Below are 27,850 nucleotides of genomic sequence, written 5' to 3'. Positions count from 1 at the left end.
CCTGCCAATGCAGGGGACACGGGTTCCATCCCTGGTCTGGGAAGATCCCACATGCTGTGGAGCAACTAAGCCCGTGTGCCACAACTACTGAGCCTGCGCTCTAGAGCCCGTGCGCCACAACTACTGAGCCCGCATGCCACAACTACTGAAGCCTGCGCGCCTAGAGCCTGTGCTCCGCAACAAGAGAAGCCACTGCAATGAGAAGCCCGTGCACTGCAATGAAGAATAGACCCCGCTCTCCACAACTAGAGAAAGCCCGTGAGCAGCAACGAAGACCCAACACAGCCATAAATAAATAAATAAATTTATAAAAAAAAAAGTTAACATACCAATGTCATACAATGTCAGGTAGTGGTAGGAACAATGAATGAAAATACTGAGATATCCTAGTTAAGGTGTGTAGTACAGTGTCTCAAATATAATAAGGGGCCAATAAATGGTAGCCTTTATATCACTCCTACTATTCAAGTTATGATTTACTACACAGTAACTAAAGAGATACTTTTAAAATCAAAGTCAGCTCATGTCACTCCTTTGTTCAAAACTTTCTGATGCCATCTCATCACACTTAGAATAAAAGCTGTAGTCATCACCATGTTGAAGGCAGGGTTTCTCTATCTTGGCACCATTGACATTGGGGCTGGATACTTCCCTGTAGTAGGGCTGCCCTGTGCATTGTGGGATATTAAGCAGCATCCTTAGAATCTACACACTAGATGCCAGTAGCACCACTCAACTGTGATAACTAAAAATGCCTCCAGGTACTGTTGGATGTCCCCTGGGGTGGGGGCCAAATCGCCCCAGTTGAGAACCATTGGCTTAATGGCCCCACATGAACTGGCCTTGAACCACTGCTCTGATTTACCTATTATTCCCTTCCACACCTACTCTGCTCTGGTCAAAATGGCCTCCTTGTTCTTCCTCTAATAATTATGTCCTAAGATCTCTTCCCTGTGCCTATACAGCCTTCCCTGGGATATCTGTTCAACTGTTCCTGCACAGAGGTGCCTTCCCTGACCTCCATACAGAACCTGGCATCCTCCTCCCCAGTCGCAGCACTCCTCACCTCTTAATATCATATGCATTTGTTTGTGTGTTTATTGGATGTATCCCATCTCCTTCTACCATGTAAGTTCCATGGGACAGGGACTTGGGTGGTTTTATGTACTGCTGTACCCCCATGATCTACTATGTGCATAGCACATAGTAGGTACTTAATAAATAGCTGTTGAGATGGCCAGTAGGCACATGAAAAGATGCTCAGCATCACTAATTATTAGAGAAATCAAAACTACAATGAAGTACCACCTCCTGCCAGTCAGAATGGCCATCATTAGAAAGTCTACAGATAACAAATGCTGGAGTGGGTGTGGAGAAAAGGGAACCTTCCTACACTGTTGGTGGAAATGTAAGTTGGTGCAGCCACTGTGGAAAACAGTATGGAGGTTCCTCAGAAAATTAAAAATAGAATTACCATATGATCCAGCAATCCCACTCCTGGTCATATACCCAGACAAAACTATAATTCAAAAAGATACATGCGCCCCTATGTTCATAGCAGCACTATTCACAATAGCCAAGACATGGAAACAACCTAAATGTCCATGGACAGAGGAATGGATAAAGAAGATGTGGTACATATATACAATGGAATACTACTCAGCCATAAAAAAAGAATGAAATAATGCCATTTGCAGCAACATAGATAGAACTAGAGATTATCATACTAAGTGAAATAAGTCAGAAAGAGAAAGACAAACACCATATGATATCACTCATATATGGAATCTAACACGTGACACAATGAACCTATCTATGAAACAGAAACAGAATCACGGACGTAGAGAACAGACTGCTGGTTGCCAAGAGGGAGTGGCGTGGGAGAGGGATGGATTGGGAATTTGGGATTAGCAGATGCAAACTGGTATGTATAGAATTGATAAACAACAAGGTCCTACTGTATAGCACAGGGAACTATATTCAATATCCTGTGATAAACCATGAATGGAAAATAATATGAAAAAGAATGTATTGGGTTGGCCAAAAAGTTCGTTCGGTTTTTCTCCGTAAGATGGCTCTAGTGGCACATAGTTGTCTTTAACTTCATTCGAAACAATTTTGTTAGACTGTATTGTGACAGCTGTCATATCAGTGTGCATTTAAAAAAAACTTATCAAAATTGGTGAATTTTTGTGCAGCCATTTTAACGTTGAAGATGAAAAAAAAGCAACATTTTCAGCATATTACACTTTATTATTTCAAGAAAGGTAAAAATGCAACTGAAACGCGGAAAAAGATTTGTGCCATGTATGGAGAAGTGCTGTGGCTGCTCGAAAGTGTCAAAAGTGGTTTGTGAAGTTTCGTGCTGGAGATTTCTCGCTAGACGATGCTCCAATGTGGGGGGACTGAGTCACTTTGCTGCACAGCAGTAATTAACACAACATTGTAAATCAACTATACTTCAACAAAAAAATAAATAGCTGTTGAAAGAATTAATTAATGAATAAATGTATGATTATCAGAAGGATAGGCAGGAACACACAGGATGGAAAAAAGCAGGACATGTGTGGGATGATGAAGAAATCAGCCTGACTGGAATACAAGGTAGAGCCTAATCTGGGGCTTGGTTGGGCGTGTTATAGAGATTATTGAAATCCAGGCAGGGTACTTCATCCATTACTTATCAGACAAGAGGGAACCAGAGGAGGTTCATAAGTCGGGGAGAGATATGGTAAGGATGGAGTAGAAATTAGAAGCCAGACTCCAACTAGAAAACAATGGAATGAAAGCCTGGATCCAACTAGAAAATAACACAATGTTTTGTGTGTGAGTAGGGATGGCAGATAGCTTCCTCTCTTTGCTGTCTCTGGTTGGTTAGGCATATGGGGGGAGTGGGTTCTAAGGGAGAGAGGGCTTTGATTGAACAATGTCCATGGTGGCATCAGAGGGGTGTGGTGGCAGGGACATCCCAACCCTGTTGGAAGGAACTAAGTCATTGGCGGTGATTGTTAATGAAACAGAAAATAGAGAACTTCTGTAAATCAGAGATCTCTTGGATTTCTGGGCAGTATTTTAGTCATCTTTGGCAGGTAGCATCTTGTACCATTATATGTTAGAAGCAGCCAAGTGAGTTTTTGGCTACATGTTGGCAAGAAGGACATCCTGTCAGTCAGGAAACACCTTTCCTGTGTAAAAGACGCACAGAGATATTATTAAGGCAGTCCTTTGCAGATGAAACTAGAGATAATCATAGGGAGGAGGAACTAAGCCACCCTGGGACAATGGGGGAATTTAACGACATCTCTAGGTAGTTTTCCCTTCTTTGTGTTATGTTAATCTTAAGTAAATTTACTTTTTATGTAGTAGTGTGCTATTTTTTTACGGAGTTGCTTAACATGTTTTTACAAGTGTTACTTTGCTTGTAAACTTTCTTGTGAAATACAGGGTTGGAACCTTTTGAAAAAAAATTCCACTAACCAAACCACGTGAAAACAAAGCAGAATGAACAAGAGAATCCAGCTTCAAAAAGGAGTAATGCATGGCTCCATTTATTTAAAGTGAAAATCAGGCACAACTGATCCGCTGTTAGAAGCCAGGATAATGGTAACTTATGGAGTGGGGATCACTGGAAGGAGGTACAAGGGAGATTTCTGGTGAGCTAGTAATGTTCTGTGTTTTGATCTGGTTGTGGCTGCATGAGTGAATTCACTCTGAGAAAATTCATCAAGGTGTACATTATAAAAAGTAAAAAAAAATAACTAAGGAAGTGGCGGGGGGGTGGTGGTGGTGGGATGAATTGGGAGATTGGGATTGACATATACCCACTAATATGTGTAAAAGAGATAACTAATAAGGACCTGCTGTATAAAAAAATAAATAAAATAAAATTCAAAAATTCCAAAAAAAAAAAGCTAAGGAAGTTTCTCTGTAATGTACACAGCAGACTGATAGTCTCAAAACTGTTGTTGCTTAAGTAACTCCATCAGGTGAAATATACACTAGTCATTGATTTACAAAGATTGACTATATTCAGATGAAACATGGTGAATAGGAAAAAAAAAACAACCACCCTGTGATTTAGAATCTAATGATTTTTTTTTTAAATTAATTTATGTATTTATTTATCTTTGGCTGTGTTGGGTCTTCGTTTCTGTGCGAGGGCTTTCTCTAGTTGCGGCGAGCGGGGGCCACTCTTCATCGCGGTGCGCGGGCCTCTCACTATCGTGGCCTCTCTTGTTGCGGAGCACAGGCTCCAGACGCGCAGGCTCAGTAATTGTGGCTCATGGGCCTAGCTGCTCCATGGCATGTGGGATCTTCCCAGACCAGGGCTCGAACCCGTGTCCCCTGCATTGGCAGGCAGATTCTCAACCACTGTGCCACCAGGGAAGCCCGAATCTAATGATTTTAATTGCACCTCTGCTCTTGTTAGTTTAGTGATGGTGGATGGAAACTTTATATTCTTTGAAGCTTGGTTTCCTCACCTATAAAATGGAAATAAAAAGATATAATTTTATAGGAGCCAACTGAAAGAGCTCCAAATGGCCAAAGCTGGAATAATTTGAGCAATAAAATAAAGTAGTATTGGATTATAACCCAAAGTATAAAATTAACATCCAAGAGTCCATAATGATATGAATAAATGAATACATTTATAAATGAGGGAGAAGAGACAAATCTCCAATGCAGAAGAATTCCAAACAATTTATGTAGATATTTATGCATAGAGGCTTCCTTCCAAAGAGTACAGTATGGAAGGAGGTGGCAGGGGTGGGGGCGGGTGTATAAAGAGCAACTTCATAGTGAAGAAACCTCCCCACTTTACTTCATCCAGGTGATCAAGGGCAACATCAACATTCATAAGTCTTGTCGACTGTATGTACTCAATACAATGTGATGAAAGTGGCACTTTACCTGTGATCTCCTCCCCCAAACTCATAACCCCAGTCCAATCATAAGGAAAACATCAGACAAATTCTAATAGAGGAGCATCCTGCAACATACTTGACCAGTACTCTTTAAAACCATCAAAGATATCAAAAACAAGGAAAAGTCTAAGAAAATGTCACAGCTGAGAGGAGCCTGAGGAGATAGGATGAATAAATATAATATGGGATCCTGGATGGGATCCTGGAACAGAAAAAGGGCATTAAGTAAAAAGTAAGGAAATCTGAATAAAGTATGGAATTTAGTTAATAATGATGATTCAGTATTGGTTCATTAATTATAGAAAATGTAGCATACTAATGTAAGATGTTAATAATAGGGGAAACTGCCTGCAGGGTATATGGGAACTCTCTATACTCTCTTCCCAATTTTTCTATAAATCTAAAACTGCTTAAAAAATTAAAATCTATTTTTTAAAAAAGACCCACTTTACCCTGAGATCTTGGGCATGAAATAAGGTAACATATATAAACATAAGGCTCTCAGACTTTTGGGACCTAGATCCCAGCACTGTTTTAGGCACAGAGGACTGAACAGTGTAGTAGATAACCCAGTAGATTCCCTGCCCTGATGGAGGTGACCTAGTTCTTTCTCTTTCCTGCCTGTATTTTTCTCCAATGGGGTGTTCACTAAAGGAGGGACTTTAAGTTCTCTGTAAACAAAAACTATGGTCTGTAGTTCCCAGGACTTTTCTATTTATAACATTCATTACTCTCTGTTTTAATGATTTACCTAATGTCTGTCTTTCCCCACACCAGGGTTTCTTCACCTCAGCACTATTGCCATTTGGATCATTCCTTGTAGTGGGGTCTGCCCTGAGTGCTGTGGGATGTTCAGCAGCATCCCTGGCTTCTACTACTGGAGGCCAATAGCACTCTCAGAGTTATGACAACCAGAAATGTCTCCAAATATTGCCAAGTATCCAGGGGGACAAATTCACCCGTGACTGAGATCCCTGCCTTAGGTGATTCTCGACCCTGGCTGTACATTGAAATCACTTGGAGAGCTTTAGAAGCTATTGTCAATACTAAGCCCCATCCCAGGCCAATTAATTAAGACTCTCTGGGGATGGGGTCTGGGCACTGACATTTTTTAGAGTATCTCAGTGATTCTAGTGGGACTCACGATTGAGAACCTCTGTTCTAGGCAGTAAGCTCCATGAAGGCAGGGAAATGTCTTTCTTTTATGGTGGTATTTCTAGGACCTAACACAGTGATCCCTTAGTGAATGAAAAATGAATAAATGAATGAATGAATAAAGGTGAAGAGAGGCAGGAAGACGTGTCAGAAGTTAAACTGGCATTTAGGGAAAGCCAGAGCACCACTTTTTTTATGGTCATGGACACCAATTGTTGAATAGATTCTTCCTATTTCTTTTTGAGGAGGTGGGCATTTAATAGATTTTTTAGAAATATTCTCTGAGTCTCTGCAAAGGCACCCTAAGAGGAAATGGTCTGGGGAGGTTTGGCTGAGTCCCCTAGTACTGCCAAGAAGGAGTTTTCACACTCTTGTCTAGATACTTAACTCACCTCTTTCTAATGGCTTCTGGTCTTGGCTGAGGATTTCTGAAATTCTGGCCATCTCAGCTGACTGAACATCATGCCCATCAGCATAAATTTCGGGGATGTCAGTATTGAGTTTCATGTCCAGTGTTTCTTAACTGACATACTCTTAACAGATGTAATATGAAATCTTGGACAATTATGATGTCATTTTCTGTGGCATTTGAGGATGTATATCCCTAACTTGGTGGCAATCTGATGGGAAGCTGAGCTGAGTTGGCTTTTTTTTTGTCATGAAATGCAGAAAAGGAGCTATAGATAGATGTCAATGTCTTAGGATGAAAGGCATGGGTACTGAATGGAGGTGAGGATTGGGAGAGAAGGTTTTGGTCCTAAGTAACTGGAAGGAGGGTGATGTCATCTAGGAGAATAAGAAATTCCAGAAGGTGAAGCAACTGGGGGCAATTGGTGATGAATTTTGTTTGAATTTGGAATGGCAACAGGTGGAGTTCAAGAGAGGTTTCAGGACTGGACTGTGGTCTGGAAATCCAGCCACTTGCTCAAACCCAGCAGGGCTACTTTTTTTTTTTTACCTTACCCACAGGATACAATCATTATTTTTTTTTCCTCTAACAATACATTTTATTTTATTTCTTTCTTTTTAACATCTTTATTGGAGTATAATTGATTTACAATGGTGTGTTAGTTTCTGCTTTATAACAAAGTGAATCAGCTATACATATAAATATATCCCCATATGTCTTCCCCCTTGTGCCTCCCTCCCACCCTCCCTATCCCACCCCTCTAGGTGATCACAAAGAACCGAGCTGATCTCCCTGTGCTATGTGGCTGCTTCCCACTAGTTATCTATTTTCCATTTGGTAGTGTATATATGTCCATGCCATTTGGTAGTGTATATATGTCACTTCCTCCCAGCTTATCCTTCACCCTCCCTGTGTCCTCAAGTCCATTCTCTACGTCCAAAAGAGCTACTTTGATTGGTTGCTTATTTTGCTGCACGGCTAGGAGTGGCTCCCTCATGCACCACTGAGAATAAACCCATTGCATTTTCCCTTTTGGAAGAGCTCTCAGGCAGAGAGCTTTCATCATTGGTGTCCCCACTTTGTGCACCCCCCACCCCCACCAAGTGCTCAAGGAGATGATGAATGAATCATAGCAGTAAAAGAATGTGAAAGAACAAGTCTGGGTTTGAGAGCCAACTCTAGTACATCCCATCTGTGTAGCCTTGAATGAGTATATAATCTCTTGGCATCTCAGTTGCCCATCTTAACATAGGAATATCAATAGTATAGAAGAATTATTCATAAAGGTTACATTCCAGGAAAAATGCATCTATTTTCATTAAAAAATTGACGTGAGAGAGACCTTCAAGATGGTGGAAGAGGAAGACGTGGAGATCACCTTCCTCCCCACAAATACATCAGAAATACATCTACATGAGGAACAACTCCTACAGAACACCTAGTGAACGCTGGCAGAAGACCTCAGACCTCCCAAAAGGCAAGAAACTTCCCACGTACCTGGGTAGGGCAAAAGAAAAAAGAAAAAACAGAGACAAAAGAATAGGGACGGGACCTGCACCACTGGGAGGGAGCTGTGAAGGAGGAAAGGTTCCCACACACTAGGAAGCCCCTTCACTGGCAGAGACAGGGGGTGGCGGTGGGGGAAGCTTCGGAGCCACGGAGGAGAGCGCAGCCACAGGGGTACAGAGGGCAAAGCGGAGAGATTCCCGCATGGAGGATCTGTGCCAACCTGCACTCACCAGCCCGAGAGGCTTGTCTGCTCACCTGCCGGGATGGGTGCGGGCTGGGAGCTGAGGCTCAGGCTGCGGAGGTCAGATCACAGGGAAGGGACTGGGGTTGACTGTGTGAACACAGCCTGAAGGGGCTAGAGCGCCACAGCTAGCCGGGAGGGAGTCCGGGAAAAAGTCTGGAGCTGCGGAAGAGGCAAGAGACCATTGTTTCGGGGTGTGCGAGGAGAGGGGATTCAGAGCACCGTCTAAACGAGCTCCAGAGATGGGCAAGAGCCGCGGCTATCAGCGCGGACCCCAGAGACGGGCATGAGACGGTAAGGCTGCTGCTGCCGCCATCAAGAAGCCTGTGGGCAGGCACAGGTCACTCTCCACACCTCCCCTCCCGGGAGGCTGTGCAGCCCACCACGGCTAGGGTCCCGTGATCCAGGGACAGCTTCCCCGGGAGAACGCACGGCACGCCTCAGGCTGGTGCAATGCCATGCCGACCTCTGCCACCGCAGGCTCACCCCACATCCGTACCCCGCCCTCCCCCGGGCCTGAGTGAGCCAGAGCCCCTGAATCAGCTGCTCCTTTAACCCCGTCCTGTCTGAGCGAAAAACAGACACCCTCAGGCGACCTACATGCAGAGGTGGGGCCAAATCCAAAGCTGAACCCCAGGAACTGTGCAAACAAAGAAGAGAAAGGGAAATCTCTCCCAGCAGCCTCAGGAGCAGCAGATTAAAGTTCCACAATCAACTTGATGTACCCTGCATCTGTGGAATACCTGAACAGACAAGGAATCATCCCAAAATTGAGGCGGTGGACTTTGGGAGCAACGATATATATATATTTTTTTCCCTTTTTCTCTTTTTGTGAGTGTGTATGTGTATGCTTCTTTGTGTGATTTTGTCTGTACAGCTTTACTTTTACCCTTTGTCCTAGGGTTCTGTCTGTCTGTTTTTTTGTTTTTTTGTTTTTTTTAGTATAGTTTTTACGACTTGTTATCATTGGTGGATTTGTTTTTTGGTTTGCTCTCTTCTTTCCGTTTTTTCTTTTTTAATTTCTTTTAAATTTTTCTATTTTTAATAATTTTTATTATTTATTTTAATAACTTTATTTTATTTTATTTTATTTATTTATTTATTTTTTTCTCCCTTTTCTTCTGAGCCATGTGGCTGACAGAGTCTTGGTGCTCCAGCCAGGTGTCAGGCCTGTGCCTCTGAGGTGGGAGAGCTGAGTTCAGGACATTGGTCCACCAGAGACCTCCTGGCTCTACATTATATCAAACAGCGAAAACTCCCCCAGAGATCTCTATCTCAATGATAAGACCCAGCTCCACTCAATGACCAGCAAGCTACAGTGCTGGACACCCTATGCCAAACAACTAACAAGACAGGAACACACCCCACCCATTAGCAGAGAGGCGGCCTAAAATCATAATAAGGCCACAGATACCCCAAAACACACCACCAGACATGGACCTGCCCACCAGAAAGACAAGATCCAGCCTCATCCACCAGAACACAGGCACCAGTCCCCTCCATCAGGAAGCCTAAACAACCCACTGAACCAACCTCAGCCACTGAGGGCAGACACCAAAAACAATGGGAACTACGAACCTGCAGCCTGTGAAAAGGAGACCCCAGACACAGTAAGTTAAGCAAAATGAGAAGACAGAGAAACACACAGCAGATGAAGGAGCAAGGTAAAAACCCACCAGACCAAACAAATGAAGAGGAAACAGGCAGTCTACCTGAAAAACAATTCAGAGTAATGATAGTAAGGATGATCCAAAATCTTGGATATAGAATGGAGAAAATACAAGAAATGTTTAACAAGGACCTAGAAGAACTAAAGAGCAAACAAACAATGATGAACAACACAATGAATGAAATTAAAAATTCACTAGAAGGAATCAATAGCAGAATAACTGAGGCAGAAGAATGGATAAGTGACATGGAAGATAAAATAGTGGAAATAACTACTGCAGAGCAGAATAAAGAAAAAAGAATGAAGAGAATTGAGGACAGTCTCAGAGACCTCTGGGACAACATTAAACGCACCAACATTCAAATTATAGGGGTCCCAGAAGAAGAAGAGAAAAAGAAAAGGACTGAGAAAATATTTGAAGAGATTATAGTTGAAAACTTCCCTAATATGGGAAAGGAAATAGTTAATCAAGTCCAAAAAGCGCAGAGAGTCGCATACAGGATAAATCCAAGGAGAAACACGCCAAGACACATATTAATCAAACTATCAAAAATTAAATACAAAGAAAAAATATTAAAACCAGCAAGGGAAAAACAACAAATAACATACAAGGGAATCCCCATAAGGTTAATGGCTGATCTTTCAGCAGAAACTCTGCAAGCCAGAAGGAAGTGGCAGGACATATTCAAAGTGATGAAATGGAAAAAGCTACAACCAAGATTATGCTACCCAGCAAGGATCTCATTCAGATTCTACAGAGAAATTAAAACCCTTACAGACAAGCTAAGAGAATTCAGCACCATCAAACCAGCTTTACACCAAATGCTAAAGGAACTTCTCTAGGCAGGAAACACAAGAGAAGGAAAAGACCTATAATAACAAACCCAAAACAATTAAGAAAATGGTAATAGGAACATACATATCGATAATTACCTTAAATGTAAATGGATTAAATGCTCCCACCAAAAGACATAGACTGGCTGAATGGATACAAAAACAAGACCAGTATATATGCTGTCTACAAGAGACCCACTTCAGACCTAAGGGCACATACAGACTGAAAGTGAGGGGACGGAAAAAGATATTCCATGCAAATGGAAATCAAAAGAAAGCTGGAGTAGCAATTCTCATATCAGACAAAATAGACTTTAAAATAAACACTATTACAAGAGACAAAGAAGGGCACTACATAATGATCAAGGGATCGATCTAAGAAGATATAACAATTGTAAATATTTATGCACCCAACATAGGAGCACCTCAATACATAAGGCAAATACTAACAGCCATAAAAGGGGAAATGGACAGTAACACAATCACAGTAGGGGACTTTAACACCCCACTTTCACCAATGGACAGATCATGCAAAATGAAAGTAAATAAGGAAACACAAGCTTTAAATGATACATTAAACAAGATGGACTTAATTGATATTTATAGAACATTCCACCCAAAAAGAATAGAATACACTTTCTTCTCAAGTGCTCATGGAACATTCTCCAGGATAGATCATATCTTGGGTCACAAATCAAGCTTTGGTAAATTTAAGAATATTGAAATCGTATCAAGTATCTTTTCCGACCACAACTCTATGAGACTAGACATCAATTAAGGAAAAAAACTGTAAAAAATACAAACACACGGAGGCTACACAACACACTACTTAATAACCAGGAGATCACTGAAGAAATCAAAGAGGAAATCAAAAAATACCTAGAAACAAATGATAATGAAAACACGACTACCCAAAACCTATGGGATGTAGCAAAAGCAGTTCTAAGAGGGAAGTTTATAGCAATACAATCCTACCTCAAGAAATAAGAAACACCTCAAATAAACAACCTAACCTTACACCTAAAGCAATTAGAGGAAGAAGAAGAAAAAAATCCCAAAGTTAGGAGAAGGAAAGAAATAATAAAGATCAGATCAGAAATAAATGAAAAAGAAATGAAGGAAACAATAGCAAGGATCAATAAAAATAAAAACTGGTTCTTTGAGAAGATAAACAAAATTGATAAACCATTAGCCAGACTCATCAAGACTCAAGTCAATAGAATTAGAAATGAAAAAGGAGAAGTAACAACTGACACTGCAGAAATACAAAGGATCATGAGAGATTACTACAAGCAACTATATGCCAATAAAACGGACAACCTGGAAGAAATGGACAAATTCTTAGAAAAGCACAGCCTTCCGAGACTGAACCAGGAAGAAATAGAAAATATAAACAGACCAATCACAAACACTGACATTGAGACTGTAATTAAAAATCTTCCAACAAACAAAAGCCCAGGACCAGATGGCTTCACAGGCAAATTCTATCAAACATTTAGAGAAGAGCTAACACCTATCCTTCTCAAACTCTTCCAAAATATAGCAGAGGGAGGAACACTCCCAAACTCATTCTATGAGACCACCATCACCCTGATACCAAAACCAGACAAAGATGTCAAAAAGAAAGAAAACTACGGGCCAATATCCCTGATGAACATAGATGCAAAAATCCTCAATAAAATACTAGCAAACAGAATTCAACAGCACATTAAAAGGGTCATCTACCATGATCAAGTGGGGTTTATCCCAGGAATGCAACGATTCTTCAATATATGCAAATCAATCAATGTGATACACCATATTAACAAACTGAAGGAGAAAATCCATATGATCATCTCAATAGATGCAGAAAAAGCTTTTGACAAAATTCAACACCCATTTATAATAAAAACCCTCCAGAAAGTAGGCAGAGAGGGATCTTACCTCAACATAATAAAGGCCATATATGACAAACCCACAGCCAACATCATTCTCAATGGTGAAAAACTGAAACCATTTCCACTAAGATCAGGAACAAGACAAGGTTGCCCACTCTCATCACTATTATTCAACATAGTTTTGGAAGTTTTAGCCACAGCAATCAGAGAAGAAAAAGAAATAAAAGGAATCCAAATCGGAAAAGAAGTAAAGCTGGCACTGTTTGCAGATGACATAATACTATATAGAGAATCCTAAAGATATTACCAGAAAACTACTAGAGCTAATCAATGAACTTGGTAAATTAGCAGGATACAAAATTAATGCTCAGAAATCTCTTGCATTCCTACACACTAATGATGAAAAATCTGAAAGAGAAATTAAGGAAACACTCCCATTTACCACTGCAACAAAAAGAATAAAATACCTAGGAATAAACCTACCTAAGGAGACAAAAGACCTGTATGCAGAAAACTATAAGACACTGATGAAGGAAATTAAAGATGATACAAACAAACGGAGACAGATACCATGTTCTTGGATTGGAAGAATCAACATTGTGAAAATGACCCAAAGCAATCTACAGATTCAATGCAATCCCTATCAAACTACCAATGGCATTTTTCACAGAACTAGAAGAAAAAATTGCACAGTTTGTATGGAAACACAAAAGATCCTAAATAGCCACAGCGATCTTGAGAAACAAAAACAGAGCTGGAGGAATCAGGCTCCCTGACTTCAGACTATACTACAAAGCCACAGTAATCAAGACAGTATGGTACTGGCACAAAAACAGAAATAGAGATCAATGGAACAGGATAGAAAGCCCAGAGATAAACCCACGCACATATGGTCACCTTATCTTTGATAAAGGAGGCAAGAATATACAATGGAGAAAAGACAGCCTCTTCAGCAAGTCGTGCTGGGAAAACTGGACAGCTACTTGTAAAAGAATGAGATTAGAACACTCCCTAACACCATACACAAAAATAAACTCAAAATGGATTAAAGACCTAAATGTAAGGCCAGACACTATCAAACTCTTAGAGGAAAACATAGGCAGAACACTCTATGACATACATCACAGCAAGATCCTTTTTGACCCACCTCCTAGAGAAATGGAAATAAAAACAAAAATAAACAAATGGGACCTAATGAAACTTAAAAGCTTTTGCACAGCAAAGGAAACCATAACCAAGATGAAAAGCCAACCCTCAGAATGGGAGAAAATATTTGCAAATGAAGCAACTGGCAAAGGATTAATGTCCAAAATTTTCAAGCAGCTCATGCAGCTCAATATCAAAAGAACAAACAGCCCAATCCAAAAATGGGCAGAAGACCTAAACAGACATTTCACCAAAGAAGATATACAGATTGCCAACAAACACATGAAGAATGCTCAACATCACTAATCATTAGAGAAATGCAAATCAAAACTACAATGAGGTATCACCTCACACCAGTCAGAATGGCCATCATCAAAAAATCTACAAACAATAAATTCTGGAGAGAGTGTGGAGAAAAGGGAACCCTCTTGCACTGTTGGTGGGAATGTAAATTGATATAGCCACTATGGAGAACAGTATGGAGTTTCCTTAAAAAACTGAAAATAGAACTACCATATGACCCAGCAATCCCACTACTGGACATATACCCTGAGAAAACCATAATTCAAAAGGAGTCATGTACCACAATGTTCATTGTAGCACTATTTACAATAGCCAGAACATGGAAGCAACGTTAAGTGTCCATCGACAGATGAATGGATAAAGAAGATGTGGCACATATATACAATAGAATATTACTGAGCCATAAAAGGAAATGAAATTGAGTTATTTGTAGTGAGGTGGAGGGACCTAGAGTCTGTCATACAGAGTGAAGTAAGTCAGAAAGAGAAAAATAAATACTGTATGCTAACACATATATATGAAATCTGAAAAAAAAAAAAAAGGTTCTGAAGAACCTAGAGGCAGGACAGGACTAAAGACGCAGATGTAGAGAATGGACTTGACACATGGAGGGTGAATGGCAAGCTGGGATGAAGTGAGAGAGTGACACGGACTTATACATACTACCAAATGTAAAATAGATAGCTAGTGGGAAGCAGCCACATAGCACAGGGAGATCAGCTCGGTGCTCCGTGACCACCTAGAGGGGTGGAATAGGGAGGGTGGGAGAGAGATGCAAGAGGGAGGAGATATGGGGATATATGTTTATGTATAGCTGATTCACTTTGTTATAAAGCAGAAACTAACACACCAGTGTAAAGCAATTATACTCCAATAAAGATGTTAAAAAAAAAAAACTGACGTGAAAGATCTAGGTATTTCCCAGGGCCTCACCACCCAACAAGTTACTATCCTTTAAGAGTGCCATGGGCAAGGAAGGTGCGGTGTCAGTAGTACAACTGTCAAGTATTTTCTCTTCTTGGATTAGGAGGTGAGCCTTGTATGGCTCTCAGAGAAGTCTTATGTGCACTAGAGTTTTATTCTATTTATCTACCATTTTATTATACCTCAATCAATTTTATAGGGAACAGGCCATGTCAACATGAGGGTGGCAACCTGATGGATTGCTTAAATCTTAAACAAGGGCGGGGAAAGTCCTTTCCTCCTTAGTTTTCCACAGGTTTCCAGATAAACAGGGCTAGCCCCAGATGACCTTTGTTAAGTGGGACAAATAATTGCCTGTGTGTTGGGCTGTGGGCGGGGCGGGGGTGGGGTGGGGGCGAGTCCCAGTGGTGAGGATGTTGGCCATAGAAATGCGCATGCGCCCTAGGAAGTGGTGAGTCTTGATCTGAGAGCATGACCCGTGGGAGGGGGCAGCTTTGGGATCCTCAGCTTGAGCTCCTGACTTCATTGTAGGAACACAGGCCTGGGGTTGGCCCGTCTCCTGGTTAATCAAGAGAAACCATCGATCTGGCTTTTCAGGTGAAATAGCTGGACTCCAAGTGTTTATTTAAATTTTTTACAAAATACAGTGTGTGGGCCAAGCAAAACACATATTCAGACGGTGTCCTCTTATTTGGTATCAATACATAGCAGGTCCTCAATTTGTGTTTGTCTATTCCACTGATAGAACTGAAATTCCACTATGAGAATGGGCCTTGATACCTATGAAGACACTCATCCACTGAGAAGCTCTGCTTTAAGCTGCTGTTGTTCAAAAATATTGACAAAGGGGAGACTTGGAGGAGCTTTAGGGACAGAGTCTGGGAGAGATGGGACCACTGGCAGAAAGCAGAGGGTAGTCCTTGGCCAATTCATCACTGTAGTTAGAATAGCTGTGATGACCTTCTGAGATAAGAACTGAACTGAAAATCCTTTTGGTTCCAGGAACTAGAAGTAGCCAATGAAAGGAGTAGCATGGATTAAAAATTTTAAAAAACCCAGTTGCCGTTTATTTAACTAACATCTGGATAGTAATTGCCATGTGCCAGGCTGTGGTCCAATTACTTTAGTACATAAAATCATTTAATCCTTCTAACAATCTTATGAGGCAGGTCCTAGTATCACCTCACTTTATAGATGAGGAAACTGAGGCACAGAGAGTTTAACTGGCCAAGGTCACACATCTGGTAAATAGCAGAGCAAGGATTTGAACCCAGGTATCCTGGCTCAAGAACCCAGGCTCTCATCATTTCTGTCTCTACTGCATTTTGACTGGGAGAATTTTACCCAATAGTGAAAAATGATGATTTATGGTTTTGTAGACTATGTAGAAATAGCTAAAACTAGTTTATGTAATATTAATTTAAAAATTAGTTGTCAAATCATATGTGTGCTATAACTGTAATTGTTAAAGAATAGTGTATAGGAAAAAAAGACTAGAAGAAAAAGTACAAAAGTTATGTTAGATTGGTGAGGTTATGGATAGTTTCTTCTTCTTTTGTTTATCTTGTTGTTCTTAAAGTTTTATTACTTATATGATGTTTTACTAATGTCTAGAAATTGTTTACAGGCTTGCAAATTCTTCCCCCTTCATCTCTCTTTCTGAATGCAGCTTCCAAGGGACCAGCTTGTGTCCAAGAGCACATGCAGTCTGTCTTTACAGGGTGGGTGTGTTTCATTCAAGGGACATAGCCCTGAAGAACTTAGGAACTCGAATTATTCACAACTTGCCTAATTTAAGACTTGACCCAACAAATGATGGGATGTGTTTCTGTTCAACAGCTAATCCAGCGCCCCCATGTGGTAATAGCGTAAATCCACTTACAATTAGCCCACCAGCTCTGAAACTATACAATTCTTAATTATTCTGAATTAAAGTGATTCACGTTTCCGTTTTTCATACAAATTGACTTTACTAATATTTTAGAATAAATCACTATTTCACATTCACTCCTATTTTGCAAAAATGGTACTCTAGTACTTGTTGCTTGCTCCAAGCTGATGGATTTCTAGGCCACTAGAGATAGAATGATCTCAAAGGGCATAGCTTAAAACCACCCCCAGCATTTTCCCCACCCTCTCCTGGGGTCGACATCCAACTCAATATGTTTGCTGGGACTTATTTTGAGTCAGGAACCCTAGTGCCATAGGACCCTCTCTCTCTCTCTGCATTTTTAAGGCATTAAGGCCAATGCCCTCTTTTTTTTTTTTTTTTTTTAATTTATTTATTTATTTTGGCTGCACTGGGTCTTAGTTGCACCCCCAGGATCTTTGTTGTAGCATGTGGGATCTACAGTTGCAGCATGCAGGCTTGTTAGCTGCAGCATGTGGACTCTTAGTTGTGGCATGCATGCAGGATCTAGTTCCCTGACCAGGGATCGAACCCGGGCCCCCTACATTGGAAGCAAAGAGTCTTACCCACTGGACCACCAGGGAGGTCCCAAGGCCAACGCCCTCTTAAATGCCCATTTAGCCAACTCATGCTTTTTTTTGATCACCTACTATATGCTAAGCCCTGTGCTCTGGAAGCTTTGAATATTTTACACTCCAGATGTTTATATGCCAAGCCCTGCCTGGGTTCCAACCTACCTCTACCATGTGCAGCTGAATGACTTAACCCTTCTGTGTTTCATTTTCCTCCTCTGTAAAGCGATGATAGTAAAATGACTTATCTCCCAGGGTGGTTGGAGTTAATATGTGTGAGGCTGGCTGGACCTTGGTAAGCATTAGAGTTATACTAGGTATGATACTTTTCAGAGGTTACTATTGGGTAACTTATGAAACACTTTGCCTTTTCACAAAGGCCCCCACCTTGTCTTTGGGTTTCTGGAGTGCACAAGGGCTACTCTATCTTGACAGGGAGCGTCTCCCCAGCCACATACTTTCCCAAGGCCCTCTTACCCCTGCACGGCCCTAAGACACCAGGGCTAGCATAGCCTGATCTCTGACAGGAGATCAGAAATGATGTCTGGGTTAGAGCCACGCTACTGATAACAAGTCACATATGACAGGCTGGGCCTTGTGCAGAACATCCTCTGTCTTGTTGACTTCCAGGGCCTAGGAGGGAGGTACTGGTATAACCCCACTTCCCAGATGAGGAAGTGGAGGATCCACATGACTATATGTAACATTTCCCAAGGCTCAGACATGGGAGAGGCAGAATCAAGCAGTCTGAGTCTTCACCAAGATGTTTAGCTGACTGTCAGTAGAGGCAAACTCCCCATCTACCAATATCATGAATGTAAAGGCCTGTAAGTCAAGAAGGATGTCATGTGCCTAGTATTATTTAAAAAAAAAAAAAAAAGATCTATTATAGTAATTATAGGCACTGTTAAGCACATCACAAATATCAACTGGTGTAGGCACCATTATCAAGCCTATTTTACAGATGAGGAAGCTGAGGCACAGAGAGGTTAAGTAACCTGACCAGGGTTGCACAGGTAGGGATGGTGGGGCCAGGCTCAAAACCAGGCCTCTATGCTACCTTTTCTCACTGGTAAGGACAAACAAATGGCCTCCCGTGAACTTTGGCTTTCTTAATTCACTGTCAAGTAAAAAAAAACAAATCCAGATTTTGTATGGAAAGAATTTAAAGGATTACTGTGGGGCCAGGGGCAGGACTGTTGCAGTGAAGGGAACACTTTGACCACAGGTCTGCAAGTATCTCAAGGGTTAGTCAAAAAAGAGTTTTGCTTTCATGGGGAGGGTGAACAAGTCTGAAAAGAACCAGGTGAGGGGAATGGGGATACGCCAGGAGTGATCAGACGGTAGAGGAGGGACCATCTTCTCTGAGGCCAGCCTGTTCTCAGGAGGGGCTATCTGCTGCCTCAGGCTGACGGTGGGCCAGGACCTGGGGGAAGGAAAGAATCTATACCAAAGTTTGGTTAACAAGCATTTTGTTCCAGTGACTCACTGGGGACAAACAGTTTAGCTTGTCATTTATGAAGCAAAGGGTGGGAATTTGGAGGGCCTGGGTCTGGCCTTGTCATTGGTAAACAAGGAGGGCATCCCTGAATCCTCTCTAATTCACGTGGAGAAGGTGACTCCTGTGCAGGAAACTATTTCCCAGAACACAAAGAGTGGAAGTGTTTTTTAACTTTTGCTGTTTTCCAGGACCACAGGGCTCGGTAAAGTTCAACATGTCATCTCTCATTTTGTGGCCAGCATCTCCCGTAGGCCAGGCTCTTCCTAGGAACTTTCCGAAGAGAGTTAGATCCTGGATTCACGAAGCTGCCTAAGCTGGTCTAAGGCATTACCTTCAAAACTGTCTTTGGATCATTCTCTACTCAGAGAAAATGGGGTCAGGATCAATGTGTCTCTTCCTTCTTTAATTTAGCATAATGTTTTCAAGATTCAACCTTGTTGTAGTGTGTATCAGAACTCCATTCCCTTCTATTGCTGAATAATATTCCCTTGTATGGATAGACCACGTTTTGTTTATCCACTCAGCCACTGATAGGTGACCCTTTCTCACCTTCCTTGGTATGCACCCTGGCTGAGTTTATTTGCTGCGTGGAGCTGAAGGCCACAGCCTGCATCTCTGCACCACAGGATGATTCTCTCTGCGCAGAGGGAACATGCTGGCATCCTGATATGACACAAACCTTTCGAGGGAACTGGGAGCTTTAAAATCCATGGCCCCAATATGCCCAGCCACACCACCCAGGAGGCAGAAGCACAGGGTGTGGTGCGTCACAAATGGGAGGGGCCTTCTGTGAACACCTGCTCTCACCCAGCAGAGTGTGTATCACCTGGCTCCAGGTTCACGCTTCACTCCAGTCTGGTTCTGAGTTAGTTATTTTCAGGTTAATTCATATCCTTCCTTGCTGGGCCACAAGAGGCTCATTCAGAGGCTGGCTTCCCCAGACCTTCCTTCTTTGCTTTCACAGATAAAGGAGAAGGTGGTCCAGGATGAGGAAGAGTCATGCACTGGGATTCAGGTCCATCCCTTCTATCTCTGTGACCTTGGCCTCTCTCATTTTCACTTTCCCCATCTGTAAAATGGGAATGATAATCTCGACTGGAGACATGGGGAGAATAATTTTACAAGACAGATTTGACCACCAGTGACATTTGGTGGTTTCCAGGGAGAGGCCACATGCATTGCACCCACCACCTGGTGAACTTGCCACTGTCAAAGATCTGGCCTCAGATCATTTTTTTTTTTCCCTCTAACATACTTAGCTTTATTAGAGAAATGGCACTAAAAATAACAAAGATTCAAACAACATTTGCTCTATTCTACTTACATATCATAAATAAGAAGCTTTGATGCAAGACACACACTCCTTCACAATCTTTCCATGCAGACCCCGAAGCTGGATTTGTCCAACTGCAGGTCCGTTTCTACAGGGCAAAGCTACATTTGCAGGGCTCGCAAAATTGTTATATGCATGTAGTATTATATTTTAAAACCAGAATTCTAATGTGCTAATTTACAGCACAGCAGAGATCTGTCATGTGGCCCAGATGCTTAGGTCTGCCTCAAATGGTACGGTCTCCTTCTCTGACCAGGACCAGGCAGGAAACCATGCACACACAGGTAGATGTGGACATACAAGAAACAAAGTAAAGTGCAATCAACTATGGTAACCAGACACCTTCATCTTGTGTTAGGAAGGACAGAAGTGCCCGCACCTCTTCCTAAGGCTGCACTCTCTTGGGCAGTGTTTGCAGACGCCACCTACGATGGCCTCTTGGTAATACCTTTTCCTACACTTATAGGGCCCATCTTCATTCTAATTGGCATGACCTTTAAAAGAAGAGAAATTACACAAGAAAAATCAGTACTCTCTTGCAGCAAAAATGGAAAACATTGTAAAACAAAGCTCCGTCCATTCTGCCTCTCCTCCTAGAGGCAGCTACTATTACCATCTTGGTGTCTCTCCTTCCAAATCCTTCCTTTTATATTTGCATGCATGGGTAGGTAGAGAATTCGTTTCCTCCACCCCTGTTTTGGGTCATAAATTGGATTCTGTATAATAATTGCTGTACTGTAACATTTTATTTCACTTAACCAAGTATCTTGGAGCAGTATCTATGCCAGTTTATATAGTTCTACCCTATCTTTTAAAATCGTTGTGTCATATTCCATCATAGGTACCATAATTTATGCAACCATAACAACACTTCTGGTCAGATTCCAGGCAGGTCTTGTTAGCTTTGAAGTCAGACATCTTTTCTGATCACTTACATACTGATCCTTGAGTTGACTGTCAGCGTGCTGATTTCCTGAATTGTCTGATTCTTAGGGGGATGCCTGACTGTAGTCCCCAACTGCTGACAAGACAGATTCCCTCAAGGTTTACAGGAAAGACTGCCTGACACAGCCAATGTGAAGATGATCTCTCGTCTTTAGAGCTGTAGAAACATATTAATTGTTACACGTTTATTCTGGTATGGCTCAAAGGGTGATTTTATGTCCACATTATCTTCATCTTCGGAATTTCAGGTATCTATGTTTGTACTTGTGGGTGTGAAACAATTTCTCTAGGGTCCGTAATATCCTCCAGAGTGGGTTGGGTAAACTCCCATCTCAAATTCTGGTAGGCTTGACATGTATTTTACATATGATCTTATCCTCTGGTTTCACAAAGCAGTGCACTTAGGGATTTCTATCTGGTTTCTGTTGCAGGTGTCTTCCTAGGATTGATGTCTATTCAGTGGTTTGGGAGAAGGCCATGGCTAGGGAAAAAGTTCTGAGGAGGTGAGAAGGGCAGGTGGTTATGAGCCTTCATCTTTCATAATTCAGAAGGAACTGGCCCCTGTGGGCAGCCTCTGCTATTGTCCTGGGTCCACTATGAATCAGGACCGGACACTTTGCTCCATCTTTAAAATGAAGAAATCAACTCCAAAGTATTAGTTTGCAATGAATGTTTTACTGAACATTTTATGTAGTGATGGAGGTTATTACATAAAATACTACATGCGGAGATTAATAAAAAAGCTTCCATTAGATGTCTTAGTTTTCCCTCCTACGTTCTTTGGCCACCAGCCACCCCTCCCCCTCATCAGCATTTCTCCTCCCACTTATGCCCCCACCTCAAATTCTACCTCACCTCCCTTTTTTTTTATACAGAGAAATTTGTCTCTTGTGGCTTCTCTGCCCATTTTCCCACCTAGCAAAAACAAAAAAAACAAAAAAAACAACTTCCTCAAGACCTACTCTCCAGAGAACATGGACCATCATAAATAGCATGCAGTGATTTTTTTCTTCAATGATTTTTCCTGCCATTGTGGTTTGAGCCCACTTTGTATTGCCTTGACCCCTTGCAGGTGGCGATTCTGGGATTGGCCATGCTTTGTCCAAGTATCTGGATGAGTTGGGCTTCACAGTATTTGCTGGAGTTCTGGATGAAAAGGGATCAGGAGCAGAGGAATTACGAAGAACCTGCTCCAAGCGTCTCTCCGTGCTCCAGCTGGACATCACCAACCCGCAACAGATAAAAGATGCCCACAGCAAAGTGAAGGAAAAGGTGCAGAACAGAGGTACTGCCTTCAGCCACCTGCGCCCTCGAGTGCCCTCCACCCTCCTTGCAAATGCCCAGCACTGGTTCCAGCCTCTAATTACCATTGTCCTCTGGTCTGTTCTGGCACCTGGAGACCCCTGTACTGAGCACCTGCCACACGCTGGCACCTTTTGCAGACATGAAGACATTAGGAATGAGTTAGGTGTGGTCCGTCCTCAGAACTTACAGAATTCTCCATCCCATTCCCTCCAACATCTGCTTGGTCACTCTCCCATTAATTATTGCCCCTCCTCATTTCTTTCCTCTCACTGATAATTAACTTGTATTAGACTTAAGAAAATAGCTTCATAATCACTGCCTTCCCTTAGCCACTGCCTTTCTCTTCCTCTTCCTTTACAGCCAAGCTCTTTGGAACCCTGCCACCCTGTTTTCACTTCTCACCATGCCTCCCTAACTGGTCTGGCCAAGCGAATCAGTATTATCCTAAACACCAAGCTCTTAATTTCTCTGCTGTCTTTCAGTGTGTTGATTATCCTCCCCTGCTTGGGCTTTGGGGTCTCCAGCCCCCTCTTGCTCTCCTAGTTCTCTGATCATTCTTTCTGCTTCTCCTGTATGAACCTCTTCCTCCGTCCCCTCCCCCTATTCCCCTAAATGTGAATGTTACTGAGGGCTCCATCCCCAAACTTCCCACTCCATGTTTCCCAGGCTATACTGTTCTCTCTCTATACCAGGAATTCTCACCTGGGAAGTGTTTTAAAATACCTATGCTTGGGCCCAGGATGGGCTATGTAACTTGAGGGGCCCAGGGCAAAGTGTGAATTATGTGGGGCCCCTTGTTTGCAAAATGTTTAAGATGTTTAGGTGGTGCTAGCAGAAAAGTAAACCAAACATGAGACCTTTCTGAAACACAGGTCACACACCCGTGATACCCACCCAACCTGGGACCTTCCCCCAACCGATTCAATCAGCATCTACAGAAAATAACTCAGCTAATACTTCCACAGTGAGGCCAGTACTCTTGCTCTCCTTTTGCTGAGAATGTCCACGGTAAAGAAGATCCCATTTGGGGGTCCCAGGTATCAATACATTTGAAAACTCCCCAGGTGATGCTAATATTCTGCCAGAGTTGAGAAACACTGCGATTTAATACGATAACTTCTGAATGTGTGTTACCAACCTAGCTCTCTTCTAAACGTCAGGACCTATATGCATATAAAATTGGTTAGCAGACATCCCACCTCAATTTGTCAAAAACTGACCTCATAATCTTTTTTCTCTGCTGCCGGTCTGCAAATCAGTTTACCCTCCTGCATCCGACGACTCAGACACTGGCTCAAACGCCAGCACTGCCACCTAATCTGTCATTCAAGTCAGCAACCTGGGGGGTCAATTAGACCTGCCGCTTACCCTCGATTTCTGCATCCTATTGGTCCGGAGTCCTGTCAATTCTACGTCCTAGATCTTTATCATCCCGCCCCTTCCTATCATCCCCAGGCAGCTGCGGCTTAACTGGGGCCCTCATCTCCCGCCTGAGCTCCCACAATGGCCTCCTTGCAACTAGGCTTTCCTTCCCCATTGCTTTCCAAATGGAGAGTGGTCTCTACAACGTGCACATCTTATAGTGTCATCCATTTCCTGAAAATCTTTTGATAATCAGAGCCTCCATGTCTTGCATTCCTCCCATGAGCAAGGCCTATGCTTTGCCTCACTGAATGGTTCTGTGGTTCTCCATCCACCACCAAACACCTTAACAAGGATTCGAAGGCCCTTCAGGAAAATGGCCCTTCCCAAACCCTTAATCTGCAATACCTGCTGGTCCACTCAGTAAATTCTGCAATGGTTTCCAGAATAGAATTTACTAGTTTACATCTTTGCACGTCCAGCTTCCTCTTACCCAAATTTCCCTCTTGCCTCACTCCATTCCTCTAGACTTTTGCTTTTGTCCAGCTGCAGACTCTACTCTCACAGGAGATCTAGCTCAAACATCTCTTGCATGACCCTCCTGGTAATCCAGGTAACGTCATTCACTTCCTGTTCTGGACCTTCACCTGATATCCCTTGCACACACTGGTATTACCAATTATACAAATCTGTCCACCTCTCACTCCTCGCCACAAGGTTCCTTGAGAACCAGAACCATGTCTCCAACAGGATTCTTTCAGACGCAAGTGACACAACCCAATCCAAAATTGCTAAAGCATAAAGGGAATGTCTTTTGCTTATATAACTAAAAAGGCCCACTGATTTCAGGCATGTCTGGACCCAGGCACTTAAGCAACGTCATCAGCACCCAGTCTCTGTTTCTTAGCTCTGCTTTCTCCTGTTTTGCCTTCACTTGGGGGTTTTCCGTGGAGGCCTCAAGCACTTCCTGCTTACATCCTCTTTACAGCTGATCTTCCCAGCAAAAAGAGAGCAATATTATCTGCTTCATTTGGTAGTTGAAGGAGTAGTTATTATATACGGAGCACTTACAAGAGTCCCTGACATGAGGCAAGCAGTCAGTAATAACTCCTATTTTCCAGTCATTCAACATTAAGCACAGCCCCTGGCATATAGTAAGTGCTCAGTATACATCTGAGAAATGAGAGGAGGAGAGAAAAATAGATGGTTGGTAATTAGAAATTAATTTTCAGCAAGTTTAGCAGTGTGTGGTTATTTTCTAGAAAGGTAGTTTTCCTGGCTTTGCCTTTTACTATCCCTCTTATTATTGACTTGATGGTATCTTTAGGAGATATTCAATACAGACCCATCTGGTGAGGCCCAGAGGGACAGTATTGACCATAATGAATGATAGTGGTTCTTTTTTTTTTTTTAGGCCACGCTGTGCAGCATGCAGGATCTTAGTTCCCCAACCAGGGGTTGAACCCGTGCCCCTGGCATGGGGAGTGTGGAGTCTTAACCATTGGACCCCCATGGAAGTCCCAAAGTAGTGGTTCTTGATACGCTAATACTATCCCAGTGTCCTGGGATGAACGGGTCCAGCGAGTACATTTTCCAAGGTATGAGCCCATGCTATTTTGGGGCCAGCCTTCTGGAGAGCAATCCTCCTCTGAGGCAGAATTACCAATACACCAATACGATACCAATACAGAATTGCCTGCTCCCCTCGAGGTCTCTCTCGACTTCAGCCTCTCAAGTCAAAAAGAAAGTGCAGCAGTAAAATAGGCTCATTAAAAATCACTAAGAAGGATGTTTGCTAAAGAACCCTCTGGGCCACGTGGATAAACCAGAAAACCTCAGCTCCTGCAAGAGGGCCAGCAACTGTGCTGTGTTCCTACATGCATATTTTAAAATTATTATGAACATATTGTTAATTATTAATTAATATTATTTAAAAACTATTATTAAGTCCTACAGGTATAATGGGCTTATTGGCCAGCTTAGAGTTCTATGGCAGGAGTTGGCAAGCTGTGGCCCTGCCTGTTTTTTTTTTTTAACGTTTTGTTTTAAAATAATAGTAGACACAAGCCTCCCCCAGTATTAACATCTTGCATAACTATAGTACAATATCAAAACCAGGAAATTGGCATTGGTATAATCCCCAGAGTTTATTCAGATTTCACCAGCTATATATGCAAGTGCGTATGTGTGTGTGCAATTCTGTAACATGTAGCTTTGTGCAAAAATCACCTCACTCAAGATACAGAACTGTTCCATCACCACCAGGCTTTCTCATGCTACCTTTTTAGAGCCCTATTCTCATCTTTAACCTGTTCTCTATCTCTTTAACTTTGTCATTTAAAGAATATTCTATAGATCTGCCACCTATTTTTGTGTAGCCTGTGAGCTCAGGGTGGTTTTTACATTTCTAAATGGTTAAAAGAAATCAGAAGATTTTTTTGACACATGAAAATTATATGGAATACGAATGTCAATGTCCATAATGTTTTACTGGAACACAGCCACTCCCATTCATTTACAGATTGTCTGTAATGGCAGAGTTGAGTGAGTAGGACGTGCAGTGCTAAAATATTTACTATCCACCCTTTTATAGAAAATGTTTGCGGTCCCCTGTTCTAGGGCATTCTCAAGCTGCCACCTGCATGTGGACTGGTCAAAGGTGTGCATCAGGCTGAGTGAATTAAAACCATCATTTGGAGGTGGGAGTGGAGGCATCCTCTCCTCCTATCACCATCCTCGTAATAGCTGTTGAGCTCTTACTACGTGCCAGGCATCATCTACTTAACGCTCCCAATCACTATTGCATGTAAATGTCAGACCACCAACTCAGGTGTGCAAGAAATGTAATTTTATTTTCTATAAGTCAACGCAATTTCTATTTTGAGCCGTCTTTCTGCCATGTGGCGAAAACTGTTTCAGTCATTTTGAGCTTTATCCCATTTCCCCAGGGTAGCATCTTAAATTCCTGGGGATGGGACATTTCATCTCCGATGGTCAGTGCCTCATGCTGGACTCTGCTGAGATGTCCAGTGCTCTGTCCAGCCCTCATGCAGGTTGGCAGCTACCTACCTCTTGGAAGCCATCAGAAAGGCACTGTTAGGGCTGGTGCCTCCTGCCATTTCTGTGCTTTTGCTGGCACTGAGGCTCATTCTGCTCCTCTACATCCCACTGGTTCTCACACTGGGGTGTGCATCAGGACCACCTCGAGGGCACGTTATATCACAATGCTGAGCTTCAACAACAATTTCTGATCACCAGTTTCTGATCCAGCAGGTCTGAGGTGGGGCTCCAGAATGTGCATTTCTAACAAGTTCCCAATTGATGCTGATGCTGCTGGTTCTGGACCACACCTTGAGAAACAGCCGGCCTAAACCATGCTGAGGCTCAGGGAACTCAGAGAATCTGCTGCAGGTCTATCTAGCTGAACACACCCCGATGTTTCTCCTCTGTAAAGAGGACCCAGGGACTTCCCTGGTGGCGCAGTGGTTAAAAATCCGCCTGCCAATGCAGGGGACGTGAGTTCAAGCCCCAGTCCGGGAAGGTCCCACATGCTGCGGAGCAACTAAGCCCGTGCGCCACAACTACTGAAGCCTGCGCACCCAGAGCCCGTGCTGTGCAACAAGAGAAGCCACCGCAATGAGAAGCCTGCGCACTGCAACGAAGAGTAGCCCCCGCTCGCCGCAACTAGAGAAAGCCCGTGCGCAGCAACGAAGACCCAACGCAGCCAAAAATAAATAAATAAAAATTTTTTGAAAAGCCCAGAAATTAGAGAAAAAAGAGGACCCAGGTCACTCACTTCTGCTCCAGATCCCCCTCCCCCAAAACATCTGGAGTTTTTGTATTACCGCTCTGCTACCGTTTAGGGCAATGACTCCAAAGCTTGGTTGTACATTGGAATCACCTAGGTAGGGAATTTTAAAAACTACTAATG

The 27,850-nt window shown here is 42.5% G+C and overlaps 1 protein-coding gene across 1 annotated transcript in view; it reads left to right on the top strand.

The window, feature by feature from the left end:
* Nucleotides 1–27,850, top strand: part of HSD17B2 (hydroxysteroid 17-beta dehydrogenase 2) — a 71,084-nt gene that overhangs the window by 21,822 nt on the left and 21,412 nt on the right. Inside the window, exon 2 of the mRNA XM_007182587.3 lies at nucleotides 22,325–22,537. Within this exon, the coding sequence (XP_007182649.2) occupies nucleotides 22,325–22,537 (213 nt within the window). The remainder of the gene's footprint in view (nucleotides 1–22,324; nucleotides 22,538–27,850) is intronic.

This window comes from Balaenoptera acutorostrata, chromosome 19 (genome assembly GCF_949987535.1).
Source record: "Balaenoptera acutorostrata chromosome 19, mBalAcu1.1, whole genome shotgun sequence".
NCBI classification, from domain to species: domain Eukaryota; kingdom Metazoa; phylum Chordata; class Mammalia; order Artiodactyla; family Balaenopteridae; genus Balaenoptera; species Balaenoptera acutorostrata.
This window is presented reverse-complemented; position numbering and strand designations above follow the sequence as displayed.